Source organism: Polypterus senegalus, chromosome 1 (genome assembly GCF_016835505.1).
Source record: "Polypterus senegalus isolate Bchr_013 chromosome 1, ASM1683550v1, whole genome shotgun sequence".
NCBI lineage: Eukaryota > Metazoa > Chordata > Cladistia > Polypteriformes > Polypteridae > Polypterus > Polypterus senegalus.
In genome coordinates this window covers 17228119-17243034 of record NC_053154.1, presented here as the reverse complement: position 1 = coordinate 17243034, position 14916 = coordinate 17228119, and the positions used below count along the sequence as shown (strand labels likewise).

General features: G+C 38.8%; 1 protein-coding gene across 1 annotated transcript in view; it reads right to left on the bottom strand.

The window, feature by feature from the left end:
* The window catches only part of commd9 (COMM domain containing 9), a 29456-nt gene extending 19441 nt beyond the window's left edge, over positions 1 to 10015 (bottom strand). The window contains exons 1-3 of the mRNA XM_039744317.1: positions 9920 to 10015; positions 9183 to 9308; positions 3387 to 3526 (exon numbers count right to left, since the gene is read on the bottom strand). Of these exons, the coding sequence (XP_039600251.1) occupies positions 3387 to 3526; positions 9183 to 9308; positions 9920 to 9970 (317 nt within the window). The 5' untranslated portion in view covers positions 9971 to 10015. The remainder of the gene's footprint in view (positions 1 to 3386; positions 3527 to 9182; positions 9309 to 9919) is intronic.
* Positions 10016 to 14916: the final 4901 nt, after the last annotated feature.

Sequence of the window (14916 nt, the reverse complement as noted above, 5' to 3'; positions counted from 1 at the left end):
ATGTTGAACCAAGTCGGCTGGGTGTTCCCAAATACGCACTTTGCTGATAAACTGAGCGCACTGTGCACTGAGTTCTTTGGTGACTTTGAAGAACAAAAAAAGAATTTTGAGTTGTTTCGCAACCCATTTGCCGTCGATGTGGAAACTGCACCTGTGCAGATTCAGATGGAGGTGATTGAGCTGCAGTGTAATGGCACACTGAAGGCAAAGTACGATACTGCACGGCCCGCACAGTTTATTCACTCCATTCCCTCACAAATGCTCCAGCTCCGTCTACATGCGGCTCGAACCTTGTGCATGTTTGGTAGCACATATCTGTGTGAGAAGCTCTTCTCAGTCATGAAGACTAACAAAACAGCACACAGGAGTTGCCTCACTGATGAGCACCTGCAGTCCATCCTGAGAATCTCCACAACACAGAACCTCACACCAAACAGAAACGAACTTGTTGCCAAAAAAAGATGCCAGGCGTCCAGCTCTGATAAAATGACATAAAAGCAAAGACAACTGAATGATTTGATTTGTTATTGCTGAAAAGAACAAATTTTATTTATATTTCCAGGTTTTGTTATGCACCATGTTCATATTTGAATTTGTATAATTTTGACAGGATATATTTTTATGGAGAGCAAAATCTTTTGGGATATTTAAAATTTAAGTTTATTTTTTATATAAAATTACATAAGAGTAAAGAAATTTGAATGTTTGTTCTTTTAACGTTTACTTTATTTCTAACTTATATAATTTAGACAGGATATATTTTTAAGGAGAGCAAAATATACGTTTTTTAAGGTTTGAGTTGATTTATTCAGGAATAATATTCTGTTTTTATTCATATTTATGTTCAAAGTTTTAAAAGTTTAGTTTTAGTGTGTTCAATAAATGTTTATCCTGTTCGGCCTGTGACCTAAAGTGTGTTTTGGATTTTGGCCCCCTGTGCAATTGAGTTTGAAACCCCTGATTTAGTCGACACAAATATCTTTGGTTGGAATGTAAGGAGAATTTACTCTTTACATTTGTATGGTGAAGAAAAATTTATGCAATGATGCCTACATTTAACTTAAATTTCTACCAAAGATATTTCTGTCGACTAAATAAAAATTCCTTCTATTTAAAATTTAAATAGAACTTGAACAGAACGATAGTTCATAATATCCACGCAGACTTGCGTAAGAGGGAGTCATCCGTTTTAACAAACAGCGTATTGCACTGATACAAAATAGCCTGTCCATTTAATTATTTAGGAATGGATAAATAAAGATTTTGTACAAATAATGTTTTTCATTTTTCTTCCTTGATGGATTCTGCCACCCCCAGCAACAGTTGCTCGCACCCCAAAGAGTGTATGTGTGTATATATATATATATATGTATATATGTATGTATGTATATATATATATATGTTTATATATGTGTATGTGTGTGTATATATATATATATATGTAGATATGTATGTATATATATATATATATATATGTTTATATATGTGTGTATATATATATATATATATATATATATATATATATATATATATATATATATATATATATATATGTGTGTGTGTGTGTGTATATATGTATTTTGCTAGTAAATATAATAAAGTACAGTATTGCCCCCGGAATTCCGAACGGCTCAGAACTCGAACAACTTGGAAGCCAAAAGAAAAATTTGAGCAAATTTTGCCCCGGAATCCGAACACTGCTTTGGAATCCGAACGCCCAGCACATTGTGGATTGGGCGGGCTCATGGTCTGGAATCCCTGCAGATTTTATTTTTTTCTCCAGCCGTCTGGAGTTTTTTGTTTTTCTGTCCTCCCTGGCCATTGGACCTTACTCTTATTCTATGTTAATTAATGTTGACTTCTGTTAATTTCCTACTTTGTCCTTTATTTATTTTTTTAATTTTAATTTTCATTATGTAAAGCACTTTTTTGTATAAAAATGTGCTATATAAATAAATGTTGTATTGTATTGTATTGTTGTTCGTGTGTACGTTTACCCAACGATTGGGCCACCCATACGTTTTGTCGTTCAGTTTTGTTGTCGGAAGCTGCAATAAAAGCATCTTGTGTGATTTTCGCTGCTAATTGTATGCTTTTGTGCCTGTTTTGTGTTATTATAAAATAACAACTTAGTGTATTCGCCATGTGTCTTAAAAAGTGTAGTCAGGAAAATAAGGGTAAGAGGAACGCTGTTAGAGCTACAACTTTTAATTTTATAAAATTTACATTTTTATTCAAATATTATTATTATTAGTTAATATTTTACCTTAAAATCCAGTGTATTTACTGTTAAAATCATTTATGAAAATTTGAGTTTGTGAGACCCAGGAACAGGTTAATCCAGTTTTTATGATTTTAAAGGGGAAAAACTGTCTTGGAACTCGAATGATTTGGAACTCGAATGGGGTTCTGGAACGGATTAAGTTCGGATTCCAAAGTATCACTGTATACTTTAACAGTTAAAAAAAGCTGTAAGTGTAGGTATATTTACATTTAAGCAGTGCTTAATTGCCAATACAAATTAATTGATTATGTAAGAGTGTGAGTGAGTGTGTGTATATATATATATAATTATTTTTTTGTCATTGTTAGAGAAATGGTGAAAACAATTTTCACAATTCATTCTTTTATGCCATATGCATTATGGATACACATTTTGTACATATTTTATTTGTATGTATTTTAAGAAATGTTTATTTATTTTAGCATTTTTATGGTCACTGAACAATAAGTCTACAAGATTTCATTTTGTTAATAAAAAATGAACAGTTAACACCTGTGGTCTATAGTTTAATTATAGAAATACACTTTAATATAGGACATAAGGCTTCTATTTGTCTGGAGCTTAGTGTAAAATGTTTTTAAGAATAGAGATAAGGAGAAAAAAAAATCTGGAATCAGCCGATGAAGTAACAGGAAGTTGGTGATCGGTATTGGCCTTAAAAAGCCTGATCGGAGTATCCCTAGTTCACTTGATTAAAAATTAGCAGCTAATGACCAGGATGTGGCATCATGTGAACCCACCTTTTCATTAAATAAACACATTCTTTACACAGACTTTTTTTTAGCAAAATTTATGCTGACATTACTATTCAAAGAGTCACAGGACACAGAATATGAATTACCCATGTAAATACGTACAAATGACATCTGTTAGTGTGCAAATGTAATCAAAACGTGTAGATAATGCATCCTTCAAAAAAAGTGTCTCTGGCACACCTGTTTTAAAAGACATCTACTTAAGAAATGGTTTTAGTTAAACCACAGAATTAGCCTTACTAGGCAGCAGTAAAATCGCAGGAAAAGATAGTAGACATAAAAAGTAAAAACTGTGAGAAGAAAGAATACAAGACAAAAAAAAAAATCAAAATCATTGTTATTTGTACCTCTGCTCCAAAAGGATTTTTGTGAGAAGGTTCTTAAGATTCGGGTGGAAGCTGGCTGGAAATACGGTGAAAATCTCTTCAGGAGAGGCCATTCCATGGAACAGCACGTGTCGAGAAAGGCAGTGCAAAGCACCCAGCAGCTGTTGGAAGAAAAGAAGTGGTTATCAGGAGTAATCAATGTGTTGAAAGGCAAAAGCAATGGAGAAGTCTGATTTACTGCAGACTACACTGCAAAGAATGGAATGGCTGTCTGCAAGACCTGCAGGTCAAAAAATCACCAACACCACCATCTTAAAATTTCATTTCAAAATTCATAAAGACAGTTGCACTTATTAGAGAGTTGACTCCCAAATACTGTAACTCAGGGGTCATTGTTCGAACTATTATACTACTTGATTGTGTGTCAGCTTCAGGTTTCATCTTCTGCGCTGATTTGAGTCACTCAATGTCCACACTGGATGCAAATGCAATGCACAGCCCACTGATCCACCCCCCATCTCTGTGGCTTGCCAATCCAAGTGAGGATCTGTAACACAGCCAAGTCATACAAAAAACTGCTGCAGAGAGCATTTTAAGTGAAGACCCTTAAGTGTTGTTTCCTAAACACTATTCCAGGCAGTTGCTATGGCCAACTTTGCGGCCCTCTTTTGTAGTTTACAAATTTCTGTAGAAGGTCCCAGATGATACAGTATGCCACCCGAGTTGCAAACATCCTTTATTAGATAATGTTCAGATGGATAAGTCTTATTAGAGAAAAGATTCCTTTAATTCTAACTCACTAACCGCATTCCAGTGTGCAATGCTGGCACCTGCAACCTTCATGCTGTTTCACTGCAAAATGGCAACTTTAATTTTTTTTTTTTTGCAAATGAGACAAAGCAAACCTTACATGAGCTAAACACTGCCAAAGGTATAAGGTCACGGGTCCTCAATTGCAGTCCACGAGGGCCACAGTGGCTACAGGTTTTCATTCCAGTCAGTTTTCCAAATTGGAACTCAGCTCTTGCTGATAATGAAACTTGCTATTTAACTCTAGGCCTCGTTAGCGCTTTCATTCATCAAAGACAAATTTTAGTTAATTTGTAGATCAGAGGTCCTCAATTACAATCCTGGACGTCTGCTATGGTTGCAAGTTTTCACTTCAACAATTTTCTTAACTTGAACCCATTTATTTACTACTAAAGCAATGCAGTTCTTGGGATTTTAGTTATCTGGCCCGTTACAATGTAGAACCCTTAATTGTTTATTTTAGCTGTTGGCAGCTCCATTTAAATTTTAATTGTTGCCTGTTTAATTAACCATTTAGTTAGTTAGTAATGAAATGCAGCTAACCAATAAACCAGCAGCTCTCCAGATAAAGGGCTTCCTTTTACAGTAAATCTGTGCAAGTGCACCATGAAGTATCCGTGTTAAAAAAATAAATGAGAGGGGAATTGGAAGGATCGCTAAGTTTAAATCTGTTCTGGTCCACAAAACTCCTAGATAATGTCTTCAGAGAAGGAAACTCTACAGTACAATTAACATTTCTCTTGGATGAATGAAAGCAATAACAAGCCAAAGAGTTAAACACCAAGTTTGATTATCAGCAAGGACCGAATTCTAATTAGGAAACTAGTTGGAAAAAAAAGCCAACCAACTTCTGTTTTCAATTGGACTGCAAGCCTAATTAAGTGAGCTGTGATTTGGCAGATCCTGTGTTTTGGGGTCAATGATGAAAATACAAAACTAAACTTGGTATGTTTTTTATTAAAACTAGGGGGCTGTGCCCCCTACTCACTTCGCTCACCCACCCCCGGGGGCGCACTTCACGCTCGCCACTTCACGTCGGTTTGAACGCACGGTAAGGAGATGTGGACGGATCAGCTGCTGGCTGTCTGCAAGCTGCTACCAAGCTGCGTGGACTGCATGTCACGCTGCACGACGATCATTTAAAAGCCTGTACAGCAGCTGTCCTTTTGTCTCACTTCCTTGTCTCGTAGGACATTAAAGCATCTCCGAGAAATTGTTTGTAAGTAGAACGTGACGTGCAAGAAGTCTCAAAGTGTCTCTCCAAGATGTCTCGACCCAAGATTTTTTTATATAATAGATAGATTAATTATTAATCAGTGGGTCTGATGCTGAAGTAGTTGCAGTCTTTCATCATTTAGTCTTGTTCACCTGGGGGTCTGCTTTGTTTGTTTTTAAATTATTAGAATACAATGAAGGGAGCAAACTACAAAGAAAAATGGCAAAATAATGACAAAAAAAACCAATTTGGACGTGTCAGTAGGCTGTGCACCCTTGGAACCAAGTTACCCAAACTATTCTCTAACATTTCAGTAATTATTTCCCGCTCTGATGCTGATCTTTCCGATCATAAAATAGGTCATTATGATAGCAACTGATGAGAAGAATTCATAATTAATTGAAGAATTACTGTATTTGAGGGTCTTTCTCTTGCACGATTTGACTCAAAAACTAATCAGCACATCGTCATCTCATTACAGACTGAAGTTTCGAGGTTGGGATTTTTCCTTCCAGGTGTTTTAGCTCTAGACCTGGGGTCCTTAATCACAGTCCTGGTGGGCCGCAGTGCCTGCAGGTTTTTGTTCCAACCCAATTGTTTATTAAGAAGCACTTATTGCTCAAGTAACACTTCTACTTCACTTTGTCTCGCTCGTTACGATTTTGAACCCTTATTGCTTATTTTAGTCTTAAACAGCTGTGTTCTTGGTTTTTAATTGTTCCTGATTAGCCACAACATGCAAATGACAAAAGAGATTAGCATTTCTCCATTTAGCTTATTACCATTTACACTTGTTGTGTATTTATTGTGCACTATTGGGTTTAATTAAATACTTAGGAGGAAAGTGAAGAGAAAAAAGGGAAGGACTGAGAATTACTCCTCCATTTTAGTCTTCAAATCATTTGGATGATAACCTTAGAAAGGGGAAGAAAATCCAGGATATGAGAATAGCCTGACATAGCAGAGTTAAAGCACTAACAAGACATTAAATGAAATTACTGGCAACAATGCATTCTAATTAAGCAACTGGGTTAGAACAAAAACCTGCAGCCACTGCGGCCCTCCAGGACTGGGATTGAGGACCCTTGCTCTAGACCAGGGGAGCCCACACTTTTTCGGCTTGCGAGCTACTTTTAAAATGACCAGGTCGAAATGACCTACCTACATTGAAAATGCTATATACACACGGAGTATACTTTTTACATAAAATATATGTTGTCGTACCTTTCATAACTGAATAACCTTTATGGCACAGTAACAATTCAATACATTTCTGGTCACTACAGTATTTGGAATTAATAATCTTCATGTGGGAAAAGGCTGACTCGCATAAATAAGCAGAGCCGAATAATGCAGTCAAGGAGCTTTTGAATTCAGCCGAGTGAAAAATGACGGCTGTCCGATTAACTGCGATTTTAGTTCCCTCTCCTTTCTCTTTCTCAGATCACTTTTTGGAAGGACGTCAGTTTTGTAGTTTTTATGAACAGTTCGAAAGTGCCTTTCCACATTTTCCTTCTTTGGAATAGCAATGATAGATTGACAGATCAGAAAAACGTACTTCGATTGTGACATTGTGAGAAAAACAATCCTTTTCCAATTCCACATCCAGCCCATACCCTCCTCAAACAATTTTTTTTTTAAATCCCTTCTTTAGTCGATATAAATTGGAAGGCTAACTAGATCACAGCCGGAGTTTTGCAGTAGCTGGCGCATTTGATCGTGCGTGCGGGATGACCAGTGTGTTAGAAGAAAAGAGATCTCAGACTGGCCGCCCTGTATGTCAATCAAGTGGCAAATGTCATAGGGAGGATATATGACAGACTAACGTTTAAAAAAATGTATTTTGGAATGCAACGCAATCTACCTGCAGTACCTTTGTGATCTACGCATTTGGCACCCCTGCTCTAGACTGTCCTCAAGAAACTGTGACACACAGACATCACACATAGACAGACAGACAGACAAACACCCATCATCAAGATATCAGTGTTTTCAGTATCAGAGAACCCTAAAACATCGAGATCCATTGAAAACCGGAGATCAAAATTTTTTGACGAATCTAAAGTTTTCAATCCTCCTCCACAGCTGACAGGTAAGGACACAAAGCACAAAAAAAACAACATTTAAAGCCATTTATCAAAAACAAAAATATTTCTAAAATGTCTTATAAATGTACAAATCATACTTCTGTGCTTTTCTGAATGCAAAATAAGAGAAGAGAAAAATGACCAGCTAATTAAATGTGATAAGATAATATCAGTTGATCGGATCGGATCGGAACTGTATTAATCCCAAGGGGAAATTCACATAATCCAGCAGCAGTATACTGATACAAAAAACAATATTAAATTAAATAGTAATAAAAATGCATGTAAAAGCAGACAATAACTTTGAGTAATGTTAGCGTTTACTCCCCCGGGTGGAATTGAAGAGTCGCATAGTGTGAGGGAGGAACAATCTCCTCAGTCTGTCTGTGGAGCAAGACAGTGACAAAAGTCTGTCACTGAAGCTACTCCTCTGTCTGGAGAAGATGATCCTGTTCAGTGGATGCAGTGGATTATCCATGATTGACAGGAGTCTGCTTAATGCCCGTCGCTCTGCCACAGATGTTAAACTGTCCAACTTTACTCCTACAATAGAGCCTGCCTTCTTAACAAGTTTGTCCAGGCGTGCGGCGTCTTTCATCTTTATGCTGCCTCCCCAGCACACCACCGCATAGAAGAGGGCACTCGCCACAACCGTCTGGTAGAACATCTATAGCATCTTATTGCAGATGTTGAAGGATGCCAACCTTCTAAGAAAGTTTGGAGCAAACATCTGCAGTCAAAGGGGGTCCCCAGGACCAAATTTGCAAACCGCTGGCTTAGAGATAACCAAGGAGAAGGTGGGGAGTGTTGAAAGAGCTAAATGTAGCTTAACTCAAATTTAAACAAAAAAAAGTTGAAAGTTGCGGGGTTCAAGTTCAGCAGAACCACTACTCTACTATTATGGCCTGTAACTAAACGGGCTGCCCGTCATTGTTCAAACTGGCTGTGCCCATCAGTTACCTTGATGCACCAGTTATGGAGGGGTGATAATACGGTCAACACTGTTCACAAATAAGGGATAACCTCCTGTCAAACTTAATTTTCTGTAAGTCCAATGTATTGTAAAGGCTGGGAAAGGTTAAAATATTTTGTTAATTTAAAAATATGCAAAATTATGTGAAGACGTTTGTTTTAAAATGTGAGTGGATTATAACTGTACTACTCTGTAGTGAAATAGAATATTTATTTTACTTAAACAGTGTGTGTTGATTTGCTCATGCTGGTGTTGAATTCTGGTTTGTTAAGTTTGACTTGAGTCTATGGAATGTTGTTTTCTTCAAGTAAAATCAATAAAAAAACACTAGAGCGTGTTATAGATGCAATGCAATTAGGATAAAAGTATGGGGAAAGTGATTGTACAAATGACAATTACTTTAACATAAACCTTAAGTTAACTCTTTCTGAGAAAGTCTTTTCTTGGCTTATGTTGGTGTACATTAGAAATCATCATAATTAGATTAACTGCAGATAGAAGTGAAAGTATTACGTTTAGTTATTCTCAACCATGGTTTGGCCTGCTTGACTGTAATTCTTTATAACTTAAGACGTGGTTTGAAATTTGAAGGTCAGGACTTGAAGCCTACTTGACACTTGTTAATGTTGGACTTGACATTACTCACCATTCTTATCATACACTTTAAAAGCCAAAAATGAGCCAATTTTGGACCTTGGCTATAATACTGAATAAAAAGGAGCTTCACGTACCTGCTGGGCTTCTTCTCTTGTGACCGATAAGCTCCTACAGGTGCTCTCAATCAGCTTTGAGGACTCACCCGAACCAGATGCAAAGCTTTCTTGGCAAAGCTGTCTCACGACTTCTTTGGAAGGAGCCTGGGTTTTAAATAAAGAAACTTTAGGAGTGAATTGGAAAGTGGATTGGTCGGAGGCACAGTGACTCTACACTGACGCGATGCAAGTTGTGCCCTTTCTGCAAAATGTCCGGGTGGCAAGCTAGTCCTTTGAAAACGTAAACTACCTCACTTATCAAGCCACTGAAGGTGATACGCATTTGGTAAAGGTTTGAGTGTGCACTGAATTTTGTAACTAAAATAAGCAGGTTACCACTGGGGGTGGTAAAATATCACAGGATGAACTTATTCTGTTTAAGTCAAAACGATCCTGCGAATCTCATCTTGTTTCATTCTCAAGAGAGCAAAACAGCCTGCCAGTCGTAAGGCTACTGAGCAGCCCATCTTAAGTCAATTGGGTTATGTATTTTTAATTTATTTGTTATGTTTTTGTCTGCTGTTCTGTGGAGGTACATGTACGAAATTTTACTTACACATGATAATAAACTTGACTTATACTCACACGTAACCTTAGCAAATTAGGAATCGCCAATCAACTTAATCCGCATTTCTTGAATGACGAAATACAGATCATTTTACCGATAGCATCAGGATATAAACGAAACTGCAACCATTTCTATAAATAAGCTGTACCTTCAATAACAACTGCAGCGCAATGAAACCTTCCGCTGTTAGAGCGTCCATCTTCCATCACGTGAATCACTGCCAGTCACATGACGCAAAGATACACGCTCCTTTCAGGGTATTCTGGGAAGTGTAGTGTAAGTTACGTCAGACGTATGAGTGAGCGTCGCTTAAAACTGGGTGGGGATTATTGGACGACTGACTGAGTGTCGCATTTCTAACCCAATCCAGCGCCCCGTGTAGGCGGAGCTCAAAGCAGAGGCGGTGATTTTGAACTGTAAAATGAGGCGGTGCTCTTGTTAACCTGATCAGACAGAGAATAAGTTTCTGATTTACAAAGAATAGTTGAAAAGTCTCCCAAAAAGACCCCCAATAAACATATACAGTAAACGTGTTTTGCGTATGAAGAGAGCACCTTAAATATGTTAAAAATAAACATAATCTGTTGCAAGGGAACAAAACTTTTCTGTACACCCGTTGGAAGACATTAATTGAGCAATGGTAAAAGTGAATGGTACGTTGTCGCAGGTGCTGTCGGAAGTAAACGGTATGTCATACTCCGACAAAAGGACTGTAGTTAAGACAGCTGCTAACGAAGAGCAGGGAACGCAGATTTTAGTACTCAAAACACCCAAATCAACAGATCTGTAGAACAATGGACGAGGCTGCACAGCAGCCACCTTCTGACTATAAATTTAAACAGGTAACTAAAGGAAGTTAACATTACTGTCTAATTGTAAAGGTGAGCATACCATGCCAGACCAGCTGTAGCATTTTAACAGGTTATTATTTTATCCATGGAGCACAATGCTTATGTTACTCGCATGATTCCGTGCAGCGGAAGGAACTGTGAAACAGGCAGGAAACACCTCCACTTTCTTGACTTGGTCTCCTCTTCTCTCTATACACCTTTTCACTGGGCCCTTTTATCTAGACCAGGCGTGGGCAAAGTCACTCCTGGAGGGCCGCAGTGGCTGTTTTTGTTCCAACCCAGTTACTTAATTAGAAAATAATCCTTGCCAATAATTTAATTTCGTGACTTGCTAGTTCAGGGTGGCATGGTGGCGCAGTGGGTAGCGCTGCTGCCTCGCAGTTAGGAGACCCGGGTTCGCTTCCTGGGTCCTCCCTGTGTGGAGTTTGCAAGTTCTCCCCGTGTCTGCGTGGGTTTCCTCCCACAGTCCAAAGACATGCAGGTTATGTGGATTGGCGATTCTAAATTGTCCCGTGTGTGTGTGTTCTGCGGTGGGTTGACGCCCTGCCCGGGATTGGTTCCTGCCTTGCGTGCTGGGACTGGCTCCCTGTGACCCTGTGTTTGGATTCAAAGGGATGGATGGACTTGTTAATGCTTTAAATCTGCCATGTTAGGTCATTCTCATATCGTAGATTTTTTTTTCTTTTCTAAGGATATCATCCACATTATTTGAGGTCTAAAATTGAGGAGTAATTCTCATCCCTTTACTTTTTTCTCTTCACTTTCCTTCTAAGTGTTTAATTAAACCAAATAGTGCACATTAAATGCACACAGGTGTAAGTGGAAACAAGTTAAATGGAGAAATGCTAGTTTCTTTTATCATTTGCATCTTATTGCTAATAAGGAGCAATTAAAATCCAAGAATACAGCTGTTTAAGACTGAAATAGGCCATAAGGGTTCAAAATCTTAATGAGCGAGACAACTAAAATGGAGAAGTGTTACTTGAGCAATAAGTGCTTCTGCTTAAGTAACTGGGCTGGAACAAAAACTTGCAGCCACTGCGGCCCTCCAGGAATAACTTTGCCCACCCCTGATCTAGACTCATGGACTCTCAATAGAGGACTTTATGGATGAAATGCAGCTGTACCTGTTGTTCCTTCCAGAGAACCATACGGTATGTCTCAGCTAGAATCTCTGCATTTCTCACTGATATTACAACCTGGATGAAGGAGCATCGTCCTCTGCTTAACCTGGCAAAGACCATCCTCCTTGATATTCCAGCCAAGCCTATCTTTTCGATGCCTCTTGGGGTGGTCATCGATGACTAGCTATTCTCAGCTGATCCCACTGCAACTCTGTCTTGTTTATGCAGATTCACTCTGCATGTATAACATCTGCAAGATTATCTGTTATCGACTGGAGAAATTGGCACAATTCCTGGTCCAAGTTTTGGTCTTGTCACATCTTCTTACTAGCCGGGGTACCTGTACGTGTCACGAAGCACATCTAGTGTTCAACCAGGGCACAAGCCATTCCTCTTTTCTGGTCACTTCACTGGTTCCCTGAAGCGGCATGCATTACATTCAAATTCTTGAAGCTGGTCTATCTATCTATCTATCTATCTATCTATCTATCTATCTATCTATCTATCTATCTATCTATCTATCTATCTAGAAGCAGACATGATGTCAGTTGTCTTCCAGGGAGTTGTTCTCCTCTCTAAAGGAAACAGAAACTAGGCTAGTGGATATGCCACAGGAAGCATCATCCTCCTATTTTCCCTCATTCCGTTACCCATGAGACCCAAATCTCACATGTGCGACATCACATACTGTGTTTTTGGAGTGGTGTCCATTCCTTGATCTTTGTGGGTGGAGCCCCAGAAGACGAGGCCACCGTGATGTCACTACTGCTCGATCCTGGCTCTGCATACTATAGGTGAAAATGAAGTTTTGAAAACACAGACTCTAATCTCCATCTGATTGGTTCATGGTTTTTATATTTCCCTACTCTGATTGGATCCTGCTCATCTTACCATCTCATTTCCTGAATGGCCACATTTCATGGAAGAAACCATATTCCAACATGGCAGACACAGAGGAGTTGCTTTCCATGGTGACTGTTGTGTTGCTTACTTGTAGTGATGATTAAACCCTGCTGAATTCTCTTCATCTTAAGCTCAGTGAAAACATGGAAATGTTCAGGAATTTTGACATACTCCACGAAATGTTTTGTAGCCATTTGGAAAGCAAAAACGGAATTACTTTTGAATTAATTTTAAAGGTCCAATGGTCTTTTAACTGTCCCTGAAGGTCAAGGAAACATCTATGCTGAGCGGATTATTGTGGCCAAAAATGTGACCTGAGCTATGAAGAAGTGCTCACCACTGTGCCACCTTGCCAATATAAGGGATTAGATCTATGAAGTTGGCGGAAGCACTTCATGTACCAGCAGTGTAATGTTAATTAATGATAATAATAATAATTGCATTTATGCATCGCTTTTCTCACACCTCAAAGCACTTGACATACTAAGTGGGGAGCCTCATCAACCACCACCTGGATAATGCAATGGCAGCCACTGTTGCAACAATACACTCACACACATGAGCTATCAAGTACTGAAGTGGTGAGAGAGATAGCCAATTAGAGAAAGGGGATGATTAGGGGGCCAGACTGACTAGGACACAGTGGGCAATTTATGCAGAACATTGGGATACACCCTACTTTTTACAAAGGATGCCCAGAGATCTTTAATAACCACAGAAAGTCAGGACCTCAGTTTTACATCTCTTCAGAAGAATGGCTCCATTTTTACAGCACAGTGTCCCCATCACTGCACTGGGGCATTGGGATCCACCTTCAGACCACAATGAAAGCACCCCCTGCTGGCCTCAGCAACACCTCCCCTAGCAGCAACCCAAGCTTTTTCAAGGTGGTCTCCCATCCAAGTACTGGCCGGGCCTGAACATGCTTAGCTTCACGTCGGGTGACCCTTTCTGAAGAGCGGGCGGTATGGTGTAACAAATGGTGCATATCAGCACAGCTCACTCAAACCTCCAAGAGGGCCCTCCAAAGCCCCCCAACCCCGATCTGTATGTATTATGTGAAATTCATCACAAGGAGGAAGAAGAATCGGACACTACAGAGAGTACCACCAGTTACTTTCTTCAACTTCATTTGGTGCAGGTCTCATTCAGCATTGGCTGGTACAGTTTAGTGTTAGGTGGTCATTTTTTAAAATGATATGGTAGCAGCATTTTTGCTATTTTCAGCACTAGGAGTAAAACATTCTTTGTCCGCTGTTCAAATCTCTAAGGCAGTGGTTCCCAAACTCGATCCTGGGGACCCACTGTGGCTGCAGGTTTTTGATCCAACCAACTTCCGTTTTCCATTGGACTCTTAGCCTTATTAAGTAAGTCATTATTTCCCAGTCTCTGTGTTTTGGAGTCAATGTAGGAATTAGAAACTAAGTTTGATAGATTTTTATTAAATGTAATAACAGTTATATGGGGAATATGTAGTTTTTTAAGTCATTAACAGGATTTACAACCTAATTTTCATTCTGTTTGTCCAGGTGTTCTGATTATTTAATTATTTACTAATTAGCGGGTCTGTCGCTGAAGTCGCTTCTGCTTTCATCATCCCAGGTGTCTGTTATGTTGGTTGTTAGTTGTCACTATTAGGGTTAAATTAAGGGCGCAAACTACAAAGGGGAAAAGAATAGGAAAGCAACAAAAGAGATGCTAAGCATTTATAGCTTTAGAAAAAAAACAGAAATATTTTTTAAATGCCTAATAAATGTAAAAACCATACTGTTGTGTTTTTCTGAATGTAGAATAATGTGAAGAGTAAAAAGACCACTTAATTAAGTGAGATCAGTTGTTATCGATTATTATCATTGATTGTGAGTCTGGTTGGAACAAAAACCTGCAGCCACAGTGGGTCCCCAGGACCGAGTTTGGGAACCACTGCTCTAAGGCACTGTGTGAAGGAAATGTAAATAAGCATGGCGATCCTGTAGAGGGCAGTAGAGTACACATCAGGGAACACAACAGACTGTACACACTGTAGAAGAAGCATTAGCAGTGTTGCAGTTGCCACCAGTGCCTGCTTAGAGAAGCATATAGTTGAAATGTTTCAGTAACGATTTAGAATTGTAATAAAGTTCATTTAAAGAACCCACAGTTTCTTCCTATTTAAGTAAACAAACAATACACACTGGAGACTCCACAGAGTAGAAAACCCTACCCCATATGATACAAAGTGCTGAAGTTTTCTCAGCCAAAGACCACTCAGATCTTATTTTTCTTTG